General features: G+C 39.6%; 1 protein-coding gene across 1 annotated transcript in view; it reads right to left on the bottom strand.

Moving 5' to 3' along the window:
* Positions 1–1,816: 1,816 nt before the first annotated feature.
* The window catches only part of LOC139126848 (breast cancer type 1 susceptibility protein homolog), a 40,977-nt gene continuing 17,608 nt past the window's right edge, over positions 1,817–25,185 (bottom strand). The window contains exon 7 of the mRNA XM_070692779.1: positions 1,817–6,132. Coding sequence (XP_070548880.1) covers positions 6,131–6,132 — 2 coding nt within the window. The 3' untranslated portion in view covers positions 1,817–6,130. The remainder of the gene's footprint in view (positions 6,133–25,185) is intronic.

The raw sequence follows: 25,185 nt of genomic DNA, 5'->3' as shown, positions 1-25,185 counted from the left end.
AACCTGTTCAGCACTGGTTAATATACTGCTGCATGATGACAATTTGACCCCTGATATTTCAAAATGCTGATGCCAAGGCCTACTGCCTTTATTGCCATACCAGCCAAATGGAAATAGAGAGAAGAGAATTTATTTTGATCCTCTGAATGGCTAGATATTAGACAAGCTCCTGTTTTTAATTGACAATGTGAACAGACAGGGGGTGTGGACAGAAATTACTCATTGATCTGTCAGTAACATATGGCCAATATGGTGCAAATAGTGTGCTTTTGCTGGCAATGTAAAAAAAAAACTTTGATGTGAGAGGTAGACCAGAACTGCAACCCAAAAGTAGCTCTGTAAACGCATGTATGCTGTATTTGCGTAATTTTGGGACATTCTTCTATGTTTTACACAAATATATAAACATTATGGGAAAACTTTAATTTCAGATGCCAGATGTTGTGTAACCTACCATTTTGAAAATTCCAGGGTAACATGATCAAAATTTGCATGTTTGGGGCAATTATTTAATTGCAATTCTAAAAGTAGTTACTGATAATTTAAGATGCCAGATGTTATAAAACATTTCCCCGACCTACCTAACCTTATACTTGATGAATTAAAATGCAAAAAAAAACTCTCCACATTTTGACAATTTTATATCACTCTACTTGGATGGCAAATGATGGCTTTTTGGTGATATTCTATGGAAATTAACAAATGTGTAAAAAAAAAATAAAGATTTCGATAAAGTGTTTTTTTTAGGGTTGTACTAGGTAAATGGCATATTGATGCAGTCATACTAGGGGACAGCCAAAGTTTTACCAGGGTTCCCAAATCATTTACCAATGTACCCCATCCTTAGCAAAAACACATATGTTTTGGTCACAATTTTGTATAGTTATTGTAGTGATGACAAAAGAGTTGCACATTGTTAGGTCAATTATTTTATGGCGATTCCAAAAATATATGGTTACAGAGGGCAATCTTTGATATTTTAAGAAGTCAGCAGTCATTGTCACTGTCCACCCCTACCCCCAGTTAAAGGCTGCCTCCAACTGAGGACAGGCAACAGCTTAGTCTGTCATAATGGCAGTACTGCCTGAATTATAAGTCCAGTGATTTATGAAGTCAGAAATTAAAGTTGAGGATAACTGATAATTAATCTAAAGCTCTACTTTTTTGATGAAATGAGAAAATTAGAATTTCCAAATTGTCTGTTGACCAGTACATCCCAGAAGGATCAATAAATGTGATGATGTGATGAGATACAGTTATTTGCACATAAAATGTTGAGTTAAAGAAATGCATATGATATTGTAACACACCTCATCCGCAGTCTGTGTTCTCATTCATCAATTGATAGTCACGTGGTATGCATTCTTTTTGCGCTGATCCATGTAAACGTCGTCATCAGGCATCAGTTGTCGGAACTGTTGCCCACAGGGCATCAGTTCCAAAAAATGATGCCGGAGCGCTTCAAAAATGACATATTGGGCATGCCCGAACTGGAAAGTAAACAAACATGCCGTCCCCGGACGAGTGAAATGAAAGTGGAGATATTTCTCGGTCCTGCTTTCTTATGCATGACTGCGAATGAGGTGTGTTACAAAAAACATATTGACTGGCCTTTCGGGCAACAGCATACATCTGTTACACCTCAGGACTGTGAGTCACCCAAAAAACGGACTGTTTCCCTTGGCCTTCGGCCTCGGGAAACAGTCTGTGTTGGGGGTGACTCACAGTCCCTCGCGTTACAGACGTATGCTGTTGCCCTCATGGCCAGTCAATATGTGTATACTGCATGATAAATACTACAAACTAAAGCTCAGAATTGGTATTTCTGTGTATTTTATTCCAAATTTAAACTTGATACAATGACCAAACTAAGTAAATATCTCATTATACCTTCTTGAACAACATTTTACCATGTGGAACAGTAAGCATCTGTATGATCACCAAAATTAATGACAAAGAGTTAATCAACCTGACATCAGATATCAGATATCTTGTAATAGCTTCACAGGATATCAGTTGCTCGTGTGTGGCCAATAATATGGCCATGATGTTTTACTGAACATGTCTATAAACTAAAAATAACAAGTCATCGTTGATGACACAGTCCCCGCTTGTCTATTTTCTTAAAATCTTTGGCGTCTAGGCAGCTGTAGAATGACATTGATGCAACTTGAGTCAGGCTTGTGACTTGCAAAACTAAAGTTATAGGAGCAACATTCAATAAATGACCAATTACTTTTTGTGCACATGTAGGTCGTAGTGATTTGTCTTTGTGCCAAGTTTGAACAAAATCAGTACATGGATGTTTGAGTTATGGTCCAAAGTCACGAAAATTCGCAAAAAAAAATGGCCGCCTCACGACCATATTCGGTCGTATCACGATATAAATTGGCGTGCACATGTGGGTCATCGGGCTGTGCCTTTGTGCCAAGTTTGAACGGAATCAGTTAATGGATCTTTGAGTTATGGCTCAAAGTAACGAAAATTCGCAAACAAAATGGCCGCCTCGCGACCATATTCGGTCGTATCGTGAAATAAATTTATGTGCCTATGTGGGTCATAGGGCTTTGCCTTTGCGCCAAGTTTGAACAAAATCAGTACATGGATGTTTGAGTTATGGTCCAAAGTCACGAAAATTCGCAAAAAAAATGGCCGCCTCGCGACCATATTCGGTCGTATCGCGATATAAATTGGTGTGCACATGAAGGTCATCAGGCTTTGCCTTTGTGCCAAGTTTGAACAGAATCAGTTAATGGATGTTTGAGTTATGGTCCAAAGTCACGAAAATTGGCAATAAAAATGGCCGCCTCACGACCATATTCGGTCCTATCACGATATAAATTGGCGTGCACATGTGGGTCATCGGGCTGTGCCTTTGTGCCAAGTTTGAACGGAATCAGTTAATGGATCTTTGAGTTATGGCTCAAAGTAACGAAAATTCGCAAACAAAATGGCCGCCTCGCGACCATATTCGGTTGTATCGTGAAATAAATTTATGTGCCTATGTGGGTCATAGGGCTTTGCCTTTGTGCAAAGTTTGAACAAAATCAGTACATGGATGTTTTAGTTATGGTCCAAAGTCACGAAAATTCGCAAAAAAAATGGCCGCCTCGCGACCATATTCGGTCGTATCGCGATATAAATTGGTGTGCACATGAAGGTCATCAGGCTTTGCCTTTGTGCCAAGTTTGAACAGAATCAGTTAATGGATGTTTGAGTTATGGCTCAAAGTCACGAAAATTCGCAAAAAAATGGCCGCCTCGCGACCATATTCGGTCGTATCGCGAAATAAATCGACGTGCATCTGTATGCCATAGTGCATTACCTATGTGCCAAGTTTGAACGAAATCGGTTCAGTAGTGTTTGAGAAAACGGCTCCGGAGACGGACGCACGGACGGACGAACGGGACCCATTCTATAAGTCCCCGCCGGACTGCGTCCGCGGGGACTAAAAAATATCATTTGATAATATCAAGAGACTTCCTTGCAGCACTTGTGTACTGAAATCGATTGACAATATATCACAAAATCTTCAGCAATGAGTACAAATCAAATCAAAACGCATGTAGATCACCTTAGCACATTGACACATGAACGACCCAGTCACTGTATTTATCTATATATTTTTAGTGTTTTCTCCCATGTATCAGCTACGGTTTATCAATTGCCTCCCAAATAGCAGAATGAAATGTTCAGTCTTTCCGTTCTAAACAAACTATGACAAGGTTGTATTTATAACTAACTACTGATCATTTCATCAGCTGTAACAGTATAGGGCAAGAAACCAATGATGACACCAGAGAAAAACAGCCCACAAATTAAAGCTGCAAGCAGCATTGTCGGTGCCCAAGCCCTATTGGTTAGCCCAGAATTACATATGCAGATGAATAATGAGGCGGTCATGTTGCATAGTAATCTTGAATAATCAGTATCCATACTGTACCATAATGAATGAGGTCTGGTCGTGTGACATATTGACAATTGATTTCTATCTCATAGTACTGACTGTGTTCAAATGTTTAACAATGGCACTTAATATGCAAAAGAAGTACATGACCTTACATCACCTGCATACTGGTTTTCGTTTACATCAGATATGGCATCCACACACCTGTTCCATGATACAAATCACCATGCCAACACTAAAATTTTACAAATACTGGTCTATAATCTCAAATAAGTTGCTTAAAACTTCATTTTAACAAAAACACTTTCATGAAAACACCTTAATATCAGCAGAACAATTCCATAAAATCTGCAAATTATGCCAATAATTCAAGTGAAATGTTCAATAAAACTCCTTTTAAAAGATCATCTGTATGCATTTGATTGGAACTGAATAATTTTTAAACTTGAGATAAAAACAGCTGTTAAAATATGAACATTAAGAACCTTAGCGCACTGGCTGCTAGATGTCATTGAAATCTTAAAATTGAATTTATAGTAGAAACCTGGCAATTGAAATCAATCTTAGAGCCGAGGTATATACATTAAAGTTCATTGGAATTGAAATCCTCAAAAAATACAAATATGCAAATTTTACCATAATTTCACTAAAACTGACTCACATCTTCCCTAGGGACCTGCATACCAAATTTCAAACTAATCAAACCAGCAGTTTCTTCAAAAGAGACTTCTGGCAATTGAAATCAATCTTAGAGCTGAGGTATAGACATTAAAGTTCATTGGAATTGAAATCCTCAAAAATACAAATATGCAAATTTTACCATAATTTCACTAAAACTGACTCACATCTTCCCTAGGGACCTGCATACCAAAATTCAAAACTAATCGGACCAGCAGTTTCTTCAAAAGAAACTTTTGACCAAACAAAGCAAAAATTGTCACAAAAATACAAATGTGAAAATTTCACCGCAGTGTGAACAAACCCCGACTTGGGTCATCCTATGTACTTGTACATCAAATTTCAAGGAAATGTGACCTGCGGTTTTAGAGACGACAACGCATGTTTGACCACTGACAGAACCCATTGATTGTTTGTCACTGTCTGCCATTCGGTGGTGAAGTGACAAAGACGCCCCCCAGGCGGGGGAGGGCTACTGGGGAGTCAGAGCGCTGCCCTTTTGAGCCGGAACCCGAAGACCCCGAAGGAGGAGACTGTTTCTTGTTTTTTTTTTTCGGTCGTCTTTATTATAGGGCTGGGAGCGTGATTTAAAGGATTTATTAGACACTTTGCCCTTGTATTTGGACTTGTTGGAAACCTGTTTAGGGTGCCGAGTGCCAGAGTTGTCCAACTTACAAGAGTCTCGATCGAAGAGCCATGCACATGGCCGGCGACTCGAATAGAACCGGGACCACTTGCTACAAAATCAAACTCTATAAAAAATCGCCAAAACACCAGAAAAGCGTATAAAAACGCACTAGAATGGTAATAAAGGAACCCAAAAGGGAAAATATGACTTAGCTGACTTTCCTGAACGGAGCAAACAGCTGTGGCGACGGTCGCAGTACGGAGCAGCAAAAATCACCGTGTGATTTCAGCGTGCAGAAAAAGTAACTGGCGAGTTAGGGAGTACTGTGACGTAATCACAGTAGGATTAAGGGGAGTAAGCTCTAATTTTCTGCAGGAAGGAGCTCGTGAAGAGAATAATCCATATAGTCACTGGGTGAGTATTCTGATTGAACAGAAAAACGTGGCAGTAGAAAAGAGGCTGAACAACACAGGATGAAAACCATAGCTCTGGAAACATGACAGCTACATGTTAACTCGTCAAGTGCTGAATATAGAACTGACGGGTGGACTAACACATGGGGTTAAACATAGACTAATTCATTTGCATATTCAGCGGAGAAAATGAGATGTTATATAGCTGGCTTTTCATGGTTATGGAGGGTACAGTAATATATCACAGAAAGTCGGTGTTTACTTATGAGCATAACAGGAACAGCAGTTTCACTTTGTTAAATATGTATTCCTGACATAATCCCTAATGTTTCTCCATGTCCTGTGAGCCAAACAGGGTTCACTTTGAATGCACTTCTCTATGTTATGCTTTCCAGGTAATTTCTTCAATAGAATGAATTCTTCTAAGTATTCTGAAGTTGCAACAGCTGCTTTCTCAATGCTTGACCATGGCTTCCTCTTTATTTTGGATCGACCACTGCGTTTCTCTGCAATAAACAAATATGTGTTACATGTCATTTTTTGAATTGTCATTTATGCCTTAAGATGAATTAAGATACAATACCTACCTGGTGACTTTTAGGAACTTCCTACTAAATGCCTCCAATTTGCAAGTTAAATTGAGAATCATACCCATTCACCTTTCAGCCCTATGACCAATCTGATTAAAATCAGCTGTAGTGATGTGCTTGGTATTTTGTCCTTATCTGTTGTGGTCTTTAACGTACATGTGTCCTCGCCTCACTACATCTGAACCTGCGTTTTTTTTTAAAGTAAACTACTCAACCAATCACAATGTGACTTGATCACCGCTTTAGGCTTTCCTCTATTGAGACTAACATAACAGACACTCTGATTGGATAGTCGTAGCGAGAGATGTAAATGATATCTGCTACGGCGCAGGTTCAGAAGTAGTGTGGCGAGGACGAGCGCTGGTAAGTAAACGACCACAACGGATGAGGGCGAAAATACCTAGCACATCACAACAACTGATTTTAATCAGATTGCCCTATGACCCTTATGGCACGCCCTCAACTGTATAACCACAGACAGTGGAGTAAGAGGCACATGTAACTGCGGCAAACATCAAAGGACCGCTTCATTTATCTTGTGCAATCTGGGTTATAAACAAATATCAACATAAACGATTAGAATAGTACTACATGATGACGTCACATCGCCGCCATATTTGAGACCTGTTCGCGGTAGTTGTGTGCTACAGTTCTCTCGGGAATGCGCAAATTTGCTTCCAAGAACAGGTGTCATTTTTTTCAATAAAGATATTTGGTTAGTTATAGCTTCAATATTCAAGGGTAAATTGGTAAATTATTTTATGCTTACAATTGTATTGTTTCTTTGGAATTGTCGCTTCTTTGTGTACATCATTGTTTAGCTGTGCACCTTTGACAGAATGAATGTATGTGATCACGATGACCAGATGTGTCAAATTTGTACCAATCTTCTCCTATGGTAAAACACCAATGTAGCACTGGATACAACCAAATCATCTTTTATTGATTAGGAATTGCCTAGCGTGTGTGATTGAAATAGGAGAGGAGAATATAGGATATTTTTTCAAGGGAAAGGTAAGTTTCTTGTACGATATTTTTAGTCATCGTCAGCACCATATCGTCATTTATTGATACCTGAAAATGTACCTGAGCAGCTTTGTACTGATTGTCTCCCTGAAGTTGAATATCAATCAAGCTATAACCACAAGCAAATAGTCATTTTATTATTTTGGAATGGGACAATTGAGATGATTTTCCTGCCATTGATATATCTGAAATGATTTTTGTTTGAAAATTTTGTTGTGTTTACAATCTTTTCAATCAACGACGCCATATTGTCATTTATTGTTACCAGACCAAGTAAGTAAAAGCAAGATAAGTTTGTACAGAATGCCCTCCATGAGTTGAAAAAAATATTAAGTGAGCTGCAGCCACAACCAGCTGTGAGTGATTTTGAATGCCGGCAGAAAAAAACTGATTGTTTTTTTATTGTTTTACGCAGTCCCTCCACACAGGGACCATGTGTTACGATCTTTCAATGCCTTCAAGCTTTGACTACATGTTTCTCCAGTAGGTTGACTGAAAGACAAACTTTGTATGATTTTCCCCCTTTGCACATGGATTTTCTTCTCCTTTGCTCCACTCATCGACAGCTTCAATATCACTATCTGCTAATGCTATGTGAGAAAACAAATTGTAAACAATCCTGCACACAATCTCGCACGTTATCGTAACAGAGATGGCAAAACGTGAGCATATATTTGCATTATCTCGAGGCTCCTCATATAGAAAGTGTGAGATAGCACGTGAATTGAAGGCGCGAGTCATCCGCCACTGAATTTAAGCTTGTTAGTGTATTAGAGACATGTTATCCGAACAGGATAAACATACTAAATCCAGATTATAACCCGGTTTAACACAAAGAAAATGGCCAAATTACCGCCAGTTACATGTCTCTCTCACTCCACTGTCTATCTTGGGCAACAACAACAACATCCACCACAGAGTGGACAGACATTGTAAGTGACTAAACAGATGTTGAAACAGAAACCCCCTGCCACTTAACGTGGTCTCACAAGGTGTAGAAGGTTAACAAATGTGACAAATGTATGATGTAAACGTTACCTACCATGGTAGGACGAAAAGTCTGTGTGAGAAAGAAGACTGAAGCCCTCCCTGACCTTGGAGTGGATTCACAAGGTAGGAAGTTTAGTCAGAAAACGCCAACAACAACCTAAAAAATAGTGTCAATGACACTGTGCTTCCATTTGAAAGACAGTAACCTGCTTTCTAACATAGGAAATATGCAGCACAGCATCTTCTATTGCATTAACTTGACACTGCTCAATGCTTTACAGTACAATCAGATGTCTATCAGATCTATACCAGTAGCTGGTTTCATCAAATTTGGTGAAGTAGTTTTTCAGTTATGTCACTAATTACAAAACTTAATCAAATATCCAAATGAGCAGTTAGTTAATCTTACACTGCAGAATGCTTCACAGTACAGTCAGATGTCTATCAGGTCTGTACCAGTGGCAGGTTTCATCAAATTTGGTGGAGTAGTTTCTAAGTTACATGGCTAATTACAAAAGTTCATTAAATATGCAAATTAGCACTTTAGCAGATTATTGACATGACACTTATAACATCATCATAATGATATGAGATTGACATCAGCATGAACTTTCATGAACTTCTGTGCAGTAGTTCTTGATAAATGTCAACACTGTCATTTATGTCTCTATGGGAAACTGTTCTTTGAAAAAATTAAATCTTTGATAATTTCATTAATATACAAGCCACACCCACCCAAACCTTCTCAGTTCTTGCCATTTGTGATCTGAACCTGTGTACCAAATTTGGTTGAAATCTGTTCAGTCGTTCTTGAGATATCGTGTATAAAGACAGACAGACAGAGAGACAGACACATACACAGAGATTGCTAAAACATGAGCCCACGTGCAGACTTTGATACTCAGGCTATCAGCGTTATCTCACACTTCCTTTCACTAAAAAAAATATGTTCAAGGCCGGTGTGCTCACATCGGTTTAAATTCAGTTGATTCAAGAGAAATTCGACAAGATGAACAAGAATATTACAAAAGCAAATTCCTTAGGACTGTTACTGAAAAGCTAGATAGGTCAGTGTTGTTATTTTGACAAAGTCAGTTCCAATTTTCTGAACTTTTAATTCTGCATTGATCCTTCCACTTGGCCCATACTGAGATTTTCGATTAATGCTATCAGTACTATCATTCAGATATAAACAAATAGTGAAATGCCTTTCACTGTGGGGGGTGATTATGACATCTGGAATTATGCTAGATCCAAGTGTCCATCAGTTCTTGTGTGTCTTACATGGAAAAGCTCGAAAGATTGGTCCGTGATGAAAAAATTAACCCCAGCTTTGTTTTCTGGGTCAAATTTTACTTCAGATTGACACCAAATATGACAAAATTATGTTACAGCCTTCAACACTGCCCTACAACAAATCCTAGGTTTGTATAGGTCATTTAAGGTCAAAGATTAATAAAATTACCTAAAATATACAAATTTAGAGGTTTCCCCAACACTTTCAGAAGAAGATTTATCTAATAGTATCCAACAGGGCTTCTATACCAAATTACAAAGCTATCAGACAAATAATTTTGAGAACAATTATCTTGACTAAATAAGAAAAAATTTCCCGAAAATGGCAATTTTACGATTTTTGTCATAATTTCAACAAATAAAACAGCTAAAAGCCTTGCAAACATCGAAAGAAAAATCTTGACAGCAATAGGGAAAGTGGTTTAAGAAAAGACAAATTTTTAATAAAAATGAGGAAAATAACAAAAAATGGGGAAAAAATTACCCCAAAAATATGAATACGCAAGTTTCACTATGATTTGAACAAATTGGACTTGGGTCACTCTTATGAGTATGCATATCAAATTCAAAGCACTTGGACTAGCAGTTTCAGAGATATTAATTTTTTGACCAAAAATGTGAAAAATTGCCCCAAAAATACATGCATGCAAATTTCTTCATGATTTGAACAAACCTGATAGAGGTCATCTCCAGGAACCTCTATATCAAATTTCTTAACAATAGGACAAGCGGTTTGAGAGAAATTGATTTTTGACCAAAAAATAAAGAAAAATAACAAAAAATTCATACAAAATAGAAAATTTCACGTATGAGCCCAAAATTGCAAAAATCACAAAAGGTCTGACTAAGGGCTAAACATGCCAATTATCAAAGGAATTCAACCAGTAATTGTAAAGTTTTTCAGTTGCATCCATTTTCACAAAAAATCTACCTCATTTGCATATTTTTGGTGATGACGTCTTCATTTGAACAAAATCCCATCTACAGGCCAGTACACATCTACACACCAAGTGGCAAGGTAATAGTAGCAGTGGTTCCCAAGATTTGGCATTGAACGGACGTACATACATACATACATACATACATACATACATACATACATACATACATACATACATACATACATACAGACAACATACAGACGCCATGACCGATCAACCCCTATAGCTTCCATGGTATATATACATATACCAAATGGAAGCTAAAAAGTTGAATCGAGATGGGAGTGACGAGAAAACACTACAGAAAACACCCAGCACCACTCCCCAACGGATGAACAGTGGGGAATACTGGGTAACTGACACACTGGAAAAAAAACCAGAAAATTCCCCTGTATTTTACTTTCTATTAATAGTAGTAACCTCTTTTTCATCAACATAAGCCAGACCTCTATACCTCCTTTTATCGCTGAATATTCAAATTTTGTCCAGGTGTTAACTGCCAACAATACCGCATACATGTCAGTCCGAACTTTAGCGCAAACGTAGTCTGCCAAAATTCAGCCTCCTGCACCGAAAACTGTACACCCAGAGAGCCCGTAAAACAAAAAGTCTCTCATAAATACAGCAACCTCTAAATCACAAGTGAGGGAAAGGTGAGAGGGAGGTGTTGATGAAAAAGAGGTAAGTATTATTAATAGAAACTAAAATACAGGGGGAATTTACTGTTTCTATGTCATAATAATATACCTCTTTTTCCTCAACATAAGCCAACAGAGTCCAAGGTAAACCAAGGAGGCGGGACTTGGAAATAGGAAATAAGTGAAAAAAGGTTCTTACTTGTTCTGAGCCACTCTAAGAGCAACACAAACAGAACCCGAGGAGAACATACCCTCTGACTCAGATGTCATATCCCTGAGATATAAGTAAAAGTATTCTGAGACTTTCATTGAACTGCAGCCGGCACCTAAGAAATAGAGGCATCTGCGAATAAGGACCAAGAAGATGCTACAGCCCGCACCTCATGAGAATTCACCCTGGCCTAGACTAAAGACTCCTGTGATGGGTCTGAGTAGGCAAACTTAATTGTCTCAACAATCCATCTAGATATAGTGGCGGGAGTCAAAGACATACCAGGTGACTTCCTGAGAGGAAAAAAGAGTCGCGTCTGACTCCCCCTCCTCGCCTTGGTCATTTCTAAATAATACTTGAGAGCTCTGACAGGACATAACAATCTATCTGGAGAACTCTCGCCCACCAGCTTGGTCAACTAGGAATAACCAATGGCGAAGGTGGTGACTGGCCACCGAATTAACGACCAGAAAGGAGGGTTTCGTCAACAAAATAACATTATCTGCTGACCACTGACAACGCGATGGCGCTATAATTGTTTTTATAGGCAAAGCATATAATTCAGTCTGCCAAAGGCGGTCGTAGAGTCAACAAAAATACAGCTTAGAAGGTAGCAGACGTCAACTCAGCTGACTGTAAAGGTACGTAAAGGACTTGCACTAAAAATGCAACACCAGCGAACGACTCCACTGAGGTGTCAAAGATAAGAAGCTGGTCTTGCCAAAGCAAGGTTGTCAAAATAGAAATAGACTGATTCTCTTAACAAATGAAAAGATGTTACCTATAGTTGACTACAAGCCTTAAAGTGGTAACAGACGCTTTCTTCTCTCTGACCAAGAAGAGAAAAAAGTCTGCTAATCCAGGAGGCCTTGGTTTGAGAAAATTAACCGCCCTTGCCTCACACCGATGACAGAAGGTGCAATAATTGGCGTCAAATGACACTGTGGAAGACGCCAGTCTGTGCTCTGAAATGTGAGAGTCTACTGTAGGAAAAATCTCTTGCTGCAGACTCTGTCTGATAATCCCAAAGCATGAAGGAGGATATGATGAGGATATGGAGGAGGACATAGCTTGCCTGGAAGACAGAATACTGGGATAGCTAATGGCTGTGCACTAGTAACTGTAGTAACTAGGAAAAACATAGCCAATTTGGTCACATGAGAGCTATCAGGATCACCTCCCGAACATCCAACTCCACCCTTGTGCAAGAAGTGGTAGAAGGACAGAAAGGATACTCGCACATCCCTGTCCAAAAGACCAAAAGGGTGTCTCAGAACTTGCTGTTCTGTTCTAGATCCACATGAACCAGAAATACCAGTTTCCCCGATGCAAAATGGGTCTAAGTGGGCCTGACTGCTTAGCCACAGCCTGGGAGAAATCCCCCCTGAGAGCTCCTTGACAGACTCCACACACTGTGCCAGGCAATGTACCCACCCTCCACCCCCAGTTAACACTGACTGAGGTCTGGAGAGTGGTAGCTTGAGCTCCCTGTAAAAAGGGGAAAAGCCAACAGATGACAAAAAAAACTGTCTGCAAACCCGAATTTATGAGAAAAACAGGATGCTAGGACAGACAAACACCCTACAATAACAAAGTAGATGCACTACGTGTAGCTAGTGATACTACTCCATTGTAGCGTGACCGTTAACTTGACTGCAATCTGCACCAGGCCAACTAATGACAAGATCAATGGTCTTGGCCAAATAGCCCCCCCCCCGACCTTTTTAGCAGCTCTTGAATTATTATTATTAAAACAATAATAATCGACTATTCACAAGAGTGGTTAGTGCAAATAGCACTCCACATTGCTGCTAAAAGGACGAGTAGGATTGATTTGCACACCCATGCAATAAATAAATAGTTGGTGCAGTCTCCCAAAAATAAACAGTATAATTGATAAAACCCTGGGAAAAACGCACAGGTCTGCTAAGTAGCGAAGCCACTTCTATGCTGGCTGTGATAAAGGCAGTACTGTCTGCTCAAAACAAGTTCTCAGCTCCATTTGTAATGGCAACGGAGAACAAACAAGAGTATTGCTGAAATGGCACCTAGGTAAATCGGCACTGGGTATCCCTGCCATATGCAGATGTACCCTACAGCAGACCGGAGGTCAAGCAAGAGGTTGTGTTTGGAAAACCCGGGCTTGACACTCAGCCAAATAATCCACTGGTCCAAGGACCAGTAGTGTTTTGTTTTCACTGGTCTCCTCAATAAAATTTGGTGGTCCTGACCATGTACAGTGCACAAAAGAACAGAGAAAGAAGTTAAAGCTCCATCAACTGTAACTTTCAACTATTTGTTATTTATTTTTCGCAAGCCAAAAAACATGAGGAAAGGCTCAGTATTTATCTTATCAATACACATTATAAACTTTACTGTCGTATTTGTTATTGTTGAAAATTATTAAATTCAAAGCCATTCATAATGACCATTATCATAAAATCTTGTTCAAATTAATGCTACTTGTTACATGGATGTGTCACCTTATCTGGTTATAGCCCCGCTGTACGCTATTGTATAGTGCCAAAGTAGCCATAGTTCGGAACTGTAACGTGAACCTTTGAAAAAATACTATTTATCCGTTGGACTAACCATAGACAGTAAACAAGTCATCGTTGATGACACAGTCCCGCTTGTCTAATTTATTATAATCTTGGCGTCTAGGCAGCTGTAGAATGACATTGATGCAACTTGAGTCAGGCTTGTGACTTGCAAACGAAAGTTATAGGAGCAGCATTCAATAAATGACCAATTAATTACTTTTTGTGCACATGCAGGTCGTAGTGATTTGCCTTTGTGCCAAGTTTGAACAAAATCAGTTCACAGCTGTTACAGTTATGGTACAAAGACATGTAAAATTGCCAAAAACATGACTGCCTTGCAGCCATTATATTGGATCGTATTGCGATATAAATTGGCGTGCACATGTAGGTCATAGTGCTTTGCCTTTGTGCCAAGTTAAATCAGTTCATGGCTGTTTGAGCTATGGCTCTAAGTCACGAAAATTTGCAACAAATGGCCGCCTCGCTACCATATTCGGTCATATCGTGAAATAGATTCATGTGCATATGTGGGTCATAGGGCTTTGCCTTTGTGCCAACTTTGAACAAAATCAGTACATGGATGTTTGAGTTATGGTCCAAAGTCACGAAAATTCGCAAAAAAATGGCCCGCCTCACGACCTTATTCGGTCATATCGTGAAATAGATTCATGTGCATATGTGGGTCATAGGGCTTTGCCTTTGTGCCAACTTTGAACATAATCAGTACATGGATGTTTGAGTTATGGTCCAAAGTCACAAAAATTCGCAAACAAAATGGCCGCCACACGACCATATTCGGTCGTATCGTGAAATGAATTTATGTGCACATGTGGGTCATAGGGCTTTGCCTTTGTGCCAACTTTGAACAAAATCAGTACATGGATGTTTGAGTTATGGTCCAAAGTCACGAAAATTCGCAAACAAAATGGCCGCCTCACGACATATTCGGTCGTATCGTGAAATAAATTTATGTGCACATGTGGGTCATAGGGCTTTGCCTTTGTGCCAAGTTTGAATGGAATCAGTGCATGGATGTTTGAGTTATGGTCCAAAGTCACGAAAATTCGCAAACAAAATGGCCGCCTCGCGACCATATTCGGTCGTATCGCGAAATAAATCGATGTGCATCTGTATGCCATAGTGCATTACCTATGTGCCAAGTTTGAACGAAATCGGTTCAGTAGTGTCTGAGAAACGGCTCCGACGGACGGACGACGGACGGACGGACGGACGGACGGGACCCATTCTATAAGTCCCCGCCGGACTGCGTCCGCGGGGACTAAAAAGTCTATGGACTACCTCCGAAGAGTTTTTACTGGTCCGAGCTAGAATTTACAGGCCTCAGGCCTGCGGACCAGCGTGAGTGTCAAGCCCTGAAAACAAGCTCTTCTACCCTTAGAACGACAAGTCTTACTAACTCAGAAAGTAGACTTGGTTAGACAACCCCAAGAGAAAATTCTTATAACAATAGTCTGAAAAGAATTTTCCACAAGTCCAGTCCTAATAATTAGAAACTAGACCAAAGGGCACCAGTATTGTGGCCTAACAAGCTGGTCAAACTTGTGGCCCATATATATTTAAATGTATAGCAAAATGAATAACATCCACTAACATAATATCCAGTTTGCGAAGCAGCAAACCTGAGGATATTAAAAAATGGAGTGATATATCAATAAAACTAATAAAAGTTTTATAGTTTTCCCTCTTGTGATCAAAATTACACATGAAGAGTAATAAATAGATTGTACTAACCAGTGACAAATTTGACCTGGATAGATTTACAGTAATTTCACAAATTCCCAGTCCCACAGACGAGCAAATTTGTGAAAGTTAAACTAAGGTAAGTCTATAATACAGGGTTCTCCCATAGAACAATTATAGAGTCATGACTAATTTCCATAACAATGTACATTATTGTTATGATAATGAATTTTGGCTGTTTGCCAAAAATAAAAGGATGGAAATCACTACTCTATAATACTCTGAGGCGACCACTGTAAATAGCTGGAAGACTATGACCTGTATAAGATGCATAGCAATTAAAAATCCCTTCCATCAGCCAGTGCCAAGGCACCAGGAAACTTGTAGAAGCTAGAGTAAGGGCAAAGAAAACAATAAAACTCTGCAAAGCTTATTGTCTTGCCCAAGAGGTTGGAAATAACAGTGGAAGGACTATACACTTATACTGTAGAAGTGATTCAAACCCTCAAAAATTGATTCGCCAACTTGCCCCTCTGACTAAGGTGGTACAACACCAAAGACTGGGGGAGAAGGGGCAGGAATAAATATTGCATCGGAGAGGAAAATCCCCTACCGAACAGAACCTCATGTACGGCGCAGACAGGTTACTTCAGCTTATAAAAACTGAACACCTGCTGCCATTTCCCAAAAAAGAAGGCAACCCCCAATTTTTGTTGAACAAGCAACGCAAAGTCCAATAGCCCCAAGGGCGGGAGGGAAATAAGGGAATACATGTAGGTTGGAAGAACGAATCGAACGGACTTGGCACTGCATAATGACCAACAGCAAGTCCGTGTATGCCCTTGAGTCTAAAGACACCAAGGAATAATTGTGTCAACACAATGCAAGAGGAAACCTTTATACCAAAGATTATGTCTGTGATGGATCTGAACATAGCATAAATAGCACGAATGAATGGTAGGTGACTGCAAGGAGACAGCCTAGCTCTCGGATTTGAGTCCACGAAAACTGAAGGAGCGGAAACCGCACTGCCTGCTGCCTGTAGTGGAGACGTACGTACCCCCAAAACAGGATCCCTTGTCGGCGAGTAACCGGTCGATTTGAAACAGGCCCACATGAAAAATAATTACTGCTGGGAAGACCCCAATTCTGTCGTCAAACCGACTAAAATCCCAAATAACCCCAGGAACGTATGGGGAAAAACTATTGACAAGGGAGGCATGCGACTGGAAATCCCGCAAAATATCCAAAATTGTAACTCAATAAAGCCGTCGCGTGTGTTGAGACCCAGCAGCAGCCATAACATAAAACATAACTGCCGACCTCGAAAGTTGATGGCAATCCTGGCTCACCAGTAACCCTATCCGTGGCCGAGCTATGTAAGCGGTCCGAAATCAACAGTCTGCGCCACCAAACTGCGCCGGCGCATTTTCAATGTGCGCCGTCAATCTGCGCCCCTATTCTGCGCCCATACAGTAACTGCGCCCTCGACCTGTGCCTTAAATCTGCGGATATCGAGCCGAACTCTTTAACTGTGCCTTCTATGATAAATATCATAGAAATAGCTGTGTTTCTCATTGATGGAATGTGGCTAAATATCGAGGATGGGGAATTTTCAGAACCATGACAAAAATAACTCGCGTTTCGTCGGATATAGTGGCTTCGAGTGCGACACTTCCAAACGAATTTTGAATACCATTCAATATTTATAGGTCCTAATATCCTTAGCTTTTGAATATTCCAATGATTTAAAACTGCCAGTTAGTGTTAAATCCCTGGAACTTCATTTTAAATTAAGGCTAATTTCGTACTCGACCGGGTCAAGATCACGACGCGACTGCGACTTGACATGACTTAGTATTACTACATCGACGTCCATGCATCCAGTCGCAACACATCACAATACGCGAGGCATGTGTATGCAACCAGAAACGAGAATGGTATCGAACCCAAGTTCAGTCAGCGACAAAAATGTTCACATGACGATATTCCAGCTAAACTTTCACAAAAACTTATCGAAATATGGCGGGAAAAGGCAGCACTTAGGGCTTCGCGATCGTATGTACACGCGAAGATGGCAGCTAAAACTATTCTAAGAATTTTTAGCAAACAGGCAATGTTTGGGAGTAGTGGTAAAAGACATTACGCTCAGAATTTTTGCGAAACATCCAACATCTGTAGTATGGGTTTTAGACTAATCGCCAAGTACAGCGTAGCTGAACAGTTTCCGATGCAGTAATAGATGACTGGAAAACAGAACTCATGTAGTCAGCACTCGTGCTAGTTTACTTGCAAGTTTGTGGGGCCGGATTGATAAGACAAGAAAAAAGTTAATGTTGTTCGACCACGGCGTTTCAGAACCTGGTAGGAAACCATTTACCCTTTACTTGCAAGCACATGCTGTTGGGACATGTGGGATGAGTGACGAAATGAAACTAAGATCGCGATTGAGCCAAACTTATCAAGCCAATGAAAAGAGGTCTTATTAAAGAATGAAATCAGGCGTTGCTATGGTTGCATCACGTCTCAGCTCTGTAAGCTGATACTGCGCGGAAACTAAGATTAGAGTTGTGCAGACTGCGTCGTTCGACCCGGACCTTTCATTTTTTTTTGCGGGAATCCCGCAGCACTCGGCAGAACACTGACGGCCAACTAAAGACATCCCTTCGCCAATGAAATTGCCAAACTAAAGTTTTTGTCGCCATTTGAAATTATTTGTAGTTTTTGGCGAACTGGCGATCGGGTAGCGTGAGCCCTGCCCTTGAGGTCTATGCTCAAATCTAACGATTTGCATTCTATTTACGGCTATATCTCTCTTGTAAATAATGGTACGTACGTACTGGCTAGGCCGCGTACGATTACTTTAAACGTATGCGGAAGCCATATGGGAGAAACCATATCACGTTCTTTACACTTGTCGCAAGGATCGGAGGTCAAATTAAGTTAGCAATTGTACTCTGCATACGCAAATCTGGGTACTCGGACTTTCAAGTCCGACTAGGTCTTTGAACTCAGAGTATATACTTTGAAGTATTCTTACGCCGTTGACAACTCCTGTGAAGATCGTTGCAGATGGCCGAGTCTCACTTTTGCTTAGTAATCTTACGCCGTTTACAACTGTGAAGATCGTTGCAGCAATTTGCCCCAACATCTTAATAAATCGATTGGTTCTAGATTTATCAATGACAGATGTGATTAATGGGCGCAGAATAGGGGCGCAGGTTGACGGCGCAGAATAGGGGCGCAGATTGACGGCGCACATTGAAAATGCGCCGGCGCAGTTTGGTGGCGCAGACTGCTGATTTCGGACCACTTACATACCTGCGTGGCCTGGTGAAGCAAATCATCCGAAATGGCCGTCAAAAACGACGACTCCTCAGACGAAGGACTTGAAAAATTCCGACATGGAGTGGAGAAGGACAGCTGCAAACCACGCATCGCTGCCATCTTGAACGAACTCCCTAGCTACCTCGGAAAGAATACCAGTCTTGTACACAGGCCTCGAAGCTGCCTGCGTACACGAAAACAAACGTTGAGAAAAATGCTTCCCTCAACAACACTCTGCAAAAATAGAAAGGGCAGAAAATCACTCTTCTAACTCAAGTTTCGGCAGAAAAACACACCAAAACCGACAAACACAAAGTCACAGACAAAATATGCTGAGAAAAAGACTGACATCAAAACCAAAGATGGAGGCCTACACTACCGACACTGCGTGTATAGTAGCATGTTGAAGAACCGGCGCTGAAAAGTTTTCAGACAGGACAAAAATCGAAAAGAGAGACAAGAGAGAGACCGTAGACAAAAGAGAGACCGTAGCTACTTAGCTACGGTCCATAGATAAAATCTCGAACGGGCAATGCTCTCACAGTGTAACAGGAAAAAAGGAGGCTGAAAAATACTGCCAATGATACAGAGTTAGTTCACATTTGAATCATTCAAGAGTAAATACTTAATCTGCAATTTGAAAACTTCTTGTAAATTTCAAGCTTGGATTAAAATATCTACATGTACTTAAGGTATTCCTAAGATATGCTAAATTTTGCTCTGTGTGAGTTGAGTTGGTTCAGCTATGATTGCATATTTCACTAAACTTACAACATAAATTACTCTTAAAGTATAGCAATCAAGAAATTTTCCCAAAAATCTTCTTCATTTGAAACTTTTTCTGGACTATCTATACCTATGTTTACTTAACCGGAACACCAGTCTATTTATAGCCAGGAATTTCTGTGTAAACATTACTTACAGCTGCCATCTAATTAAATACCAAATATTGTTTTAAACTGCATAAAGTCAAATTAAAATAATCAAGCATAAAAATCACTCGAAAGCTACACTTTTGAAATTAGTTTTCACACATTATGAGAAATCTCTACAACACCCAAAAACTTATTTCAAAGTAAAACCAGAATTGAAATAATTGGATTGGTGTATTTTGTAATGAAATATTTAAAACCAAAAAATAAGAAAAATTGCATCAAAGATACATCATTAGTATTTTCGACATGATATTGGTTAGTTACAATAAGGATAACTCTGACATCCTAAAAATTGAATTCCAAAGCATTTGTACTTGTACTTTCGGAGAAACCTATTTTTGACCAAAACTGACAGAAATTGCCCCAAAAAGGTATCTGAACTAATTTTGTCATAATTCAACAGATTACAAAGATTGCTGACTGGGGCACACATTGCTATAGTCTCAGTCAACTGTGGCAGTGTTGCAAAACTGGCCAAAATTTTTGCCAGACATCAGGACCGGTAACTTTCAAAACTTGCCTGTCCTGCTAGAAAGTTGCCTGTCCGGAAATTTTGACGACTCCGTTCAAAACACCCAAAATCATTAGTACTCAAACTGTAAACAACTGAAACTTGTAAACAACTTAAAGATGAACATTAACTTACAAATAAACTAATCTTAGTTCCCACCAAATAGGTGTAAATGTTTTTTATCGAAACTGATAAAGGGGAATAAGGGATTGCTCTAACATGGTAACTCTGTGATGTATGGTCCAAGAAGTAATGTGGTGTACATGTCTTTGAAAAGGACAGATTTCTCTGAAATTACATAGCCGAGGCGTCTGACTCATGACAAAATTTGTCCATGAAATGAAAAGATCAACGCGCCAAACTAAAAAAAAAACATTGTGGCGCGCAACAAATTAGTTTCAACTATCCAAAACGCAAACAAACAGGCAAAGTCACGACAATTATTTTATTAAGATTATGGTTGCACACTATTACACATCCCCATCGATCTAACATTTGGTAACATGGCCGAACGAACTTCACTAGTTCAAAGGATTGGGTGAAACAATTCACAAGAGCAAAAGAATTTATTATGAAAATTTTCTGTGCTGAAGATCCTGTTCGTGGCCAATCTTCAGTCATGTACAGAGAGGTAGCCGACTATTTTCGGATTCTACCAGTCGTTTGGTTCAGAAGATAAATAGTGCCAAGAAAAAAGATGCTCAATGCTGTATGGGGGAATGTTTCTGCTAAGATCACAGAAGTGCAAGTGAAAAACAGTGATCGGGCATCGGCGCTGACTTTCAAAACACAGAATCAAGATGCCTTTGGAAAGTTAAACTGATCAAAATATTGCTTAGGCCTACTCCAAGACCAAAATATAACCAAAGTGGTCAATATTGAAGCGAGGTTTCATCCGACATTTCCCAATGAACAAGCTTTATCTGTGAAGAGTATTTAGCGAATTTAGTCATAGGCGGTATAGGCATACTATAGATTTCATGGGCAGCGCCAAGATTTGGTACAATTTTGACATTGCTCGTTCGCAGATGAATTATTTTCAAGGATGGGTTACAACGGCATGATTCCAAGACATCAACATGGTGTATTTCCAGTTTCCTATCATGATATTAAGGGAGTTCCGTATCGATATTTCCAGCGATCAATTCAATGTTTCTCGTGTCAGTATTCTGTTTCCGTCGATCCTTCATCATTGATTACGAACGCAGCATGGCTGGGAATGTCGAGGACCGGTGCTGAACTTAATGTTTTATATCGATAACAATTTGTACGCTGGTCAGAGTGATACGAGTTTTGCACTTGTTCAGTTTCTCGCCACATTGTTGGCGCGTTGATCTTTACAGTTGTGACAATAGTTTACAAAGTTGCGGTCAGATGCCTCTGCGACAGGGTGTATCTTTTAGTCGTTGGAAAATTAGGTGATTTCATCAGTATATAAAAAATAGAGTCAAAAACGACTCTGTGCTTCCATTTGAAAGACATATAGCATCCCACAAACCAAACTTCAGAGCAATCAGACAAGAGGTTTCACAGAATTTTTGAAAAATGTTTAAAATTGCCAAAAATTAAAAATGCAAATGGAAATTTCAACCTCACTTTGAACGATTCAAAGTAAAGTTACCCAAAGGAACTTAAATTTAAAATTTCAATGCAATTAGAGACATGTTCCCAAAAAAGTCTGGAAAAAAAAAATTCCTATAAAATAGAAAATTGCAAATATCAGCTGTGCAAATACACAGAGGGTATGGTTTCTTTAAAAAATTACCAATCACTCATAACTTCATAAGCAGTAACATGCATGCATATAAAAAATAAGTGAATTCTATTCAACCATATTGGAGAACATCCTTGGAGACTCAACTGATATTCTCAGAACCATCATTCAGACAAAGTTACTGACAACATGAATGTTTAACTACAAATTTAAGAAATCAGACTGAATGTTGATGATATCTTCACTTGAATGTCTATGTAACTTACTGCTTTAACAGTGTCAACAAACATCTCAGTAGCCACTATAAACAAAGAACAGATGGTAGCCTCTCTCATAAGGGTGTCAAGAAAAAACTTAATATAACAGTACAGTTTTGCAGATTTTAAAAGATACCAGGAATTTGATCAAAACAAGTAATAGTTCCTGAGGAAAACTGCCAAAAACCAGAAAACATTTCATCACGATTTAGGATACCTCAGTAAAGTCATCCATAGGGCCCTGTAGGCCAAATTTTATTTAAATCGGACATTGTGTTTTCATATGAGGATACTATAAGTCTAAAATCTTAGAAATTATCCAAAAAATAAAAAAGTGCAAATAAAAAAGTGAAAACAACTTAATAGGGTCACCCTAAGGAGCCTGCTCACCAAATTTCTAAGCAATCCAACAAGTGCTTTCAGAGAATCAGATTTTTTACAAAAAAAGGTCAAAATTGCTAAAAAAATACAACTATGGATGGAAATTTCAACCACACTTTGCAGTCAAATCATAGCCAGGGTATCCCTAGGAACTTAAATAAAATATTCCAATACAATTGGACACATAGTTCAAGGGAAAAATTATGATCTTAAAAAAGTACCCCCAAAAAATCCTGAAAAATTAAAAAAAATCTGCAAAAATAGAAAATTGCAAATATCAGCTCAAAATGACAGATATCACGATAAGTCAACACAAGGAACATACATACCAATTTTCAAAGCATTCTGATCAGTTGTTGTCGAGTTTTTTGGCTTTTGATGATTTTCACATTTTCTAGCTCATTTGCATATTTTGGTGATGAGAACTTCATTTGAACAAAATCCCATCTACATGTCAGCACGCATCTACACACCAAATGGCAAGGTGATACTTGCAGCGGTTCTCAAGATTTGGCATTGAACGGACGTACATACATACATACATACATACATACATCCATCCATACATACATACATACATACCCACATACAGACAACATACAGACGCCATCACCGATCAACCCCTATAGCTTCCATGGTATATATACATATACCAAATGGAAGCTAAAAACCGTGTAGTGCTATTTTGCGCACGGTAATTTAAATACAGCCAGACCCCTTTCAACGCAGATGTTGCGTTTACCATGCGCGTGTTTTACTTCTACTGCTCACTAGAGATTTACCAGTAAGCGCATCTTCCTGTTTACGTGTCTCACGTGGGTTGCGCCCCGGCCTCACACTCACCTAACACAGGCAAGTGTGGATATAAATTTAGTTTATTTTACTATACACATTAAGTCTAGAAGAGACTGATCGATCGGGGGATGGGGCCACTATCATGAGCCCGACACACGGACGTGAAAGTCAAATTTTCCTCCCGTCCGACTGAAAAGTTACCCGTCTCGGACGGGGACGGACGGTAGTTTGCAACGCTGACTGTGGACACACAACTTGATAGGTGCTATACAACTGTGAACACACATCTTGTTGGGTTGCTATATTAACTGTGGACACACAATGTTAGGTTGCTATGGGGGGCACACATTGCTATAGTCTCAGTCAACTGTGGACACACAACTTGATAGGCTGCAACATAACAAAAGCTTGGTGGAGCTGCTTTTCAACTGTTGACATACAACTTGATAGGCTGCTATACAACGGTCAACAAACATCTTGTTGGAATTGCTATTTCGGGGACACACATCGCTATAGTCTCAGTCAACTTTGGACACACAACTTGATAGGCTAGCTGCTATACAACTGTGGACACACAACTTGATAAGCTGCTATACAACTGTGGACACACAACTTGGTGGGCTGCTATACAACTGTGGACACACAACTTGGTAGGCTGCGCTATACAACTGTGGACACACAACTTGATAGGCTGCTATACAACTGTGGACACACAACTTGATAGGCTGCTATACAACTGTGGACACACAACTTGGTGGGCTGCGCTATACAACTGTGGACACACAACTTGGTAGGCTGCTATACAACTGTGGACACACAACTTGATAGGCTGCTATACAACTGTGGACACACAACTTGATAGGCTGCTATACAACTGTGGACATGTGCACAACTTGGTGGCTGCTATACAAATGTGAACACACATCTTGTTGGGTTGCTATGGGGGGGGGGCACACATTGCTATAGTCTCAGTCAACTGTGGACACACAACTTGATAGGCTGCAACATGACAAAGGCTTGGTGAGCTGGTTTTCAACTGTGGACATACAACTTTATCGGCTGCTAATCAACTGTGGACACACAGCATTTACGCTTAATTGTAACTTAATTGCATACACACAAATCAATAGGATCAGTTTTTCATCTAGACAGGGCCCAGGTGGGGGGATTCCTCCTCTGTAGGTATGTTGGCACCCCAGCACTTTATCAAGGGGTGACCAGCACTTTATCAAGGGGTGACCTGTACACAGGGAATGGGGGATGAAAGGGTTAAAGGCTTCTTAATAAAGTTAATTGTGGACACACAAATCCACTTATGTTGCAATATGACTGTGAATGAACGACTTATTCAGTTGTAGTAAAATAAATCACTGCTGGGTGTAATTATTATGGCTATGACCCTTTGAAGCAATATCTTAAAGGAAAGGATGGGCAAGCGTGATTTTAACACTAATGTCTCCTTAGAGTGGTTTTAAAATACATGTCATTTTGACAGGGCTTACTCTAGGCTATTAAAATTGTTAGCCAACTGATTAGCCAAATATATTTTTGTTAGCCAAACGAAGGAACCATTAGTCAATTTACCACCGTCGCAAAACAGGAACCAACACATATACGGAAATATGAGGTAAACTTTCAATATGTGATAATTTAAGTTTATTGGTCATGAAACGTGATGAAATAAACATCGCACTGTAAGTAAT

This window comes from Ptychodera flava, unplaced genomic scaffold (assembly GCF_041260155.1).
Source record: "Ptychodera flava strain L36383 unplaced genomic scaffold, AS_Pfla_20210202 Scaffold_136__1_contigs__length_136700_pilon, whole genome shotgun sequence".
Classification (NCBI taxonomy): domain Eukaryota; kingdom Metazoa; phylum Hemichordata; class Enteropneusta; family Ptychoderidae; genus Ptychodera; species Ptychodera flava.
Note: the sequence above shows the minus strand (reverse complement) of the source record. Positions and strands in the feature narration are given on the sequence as shown.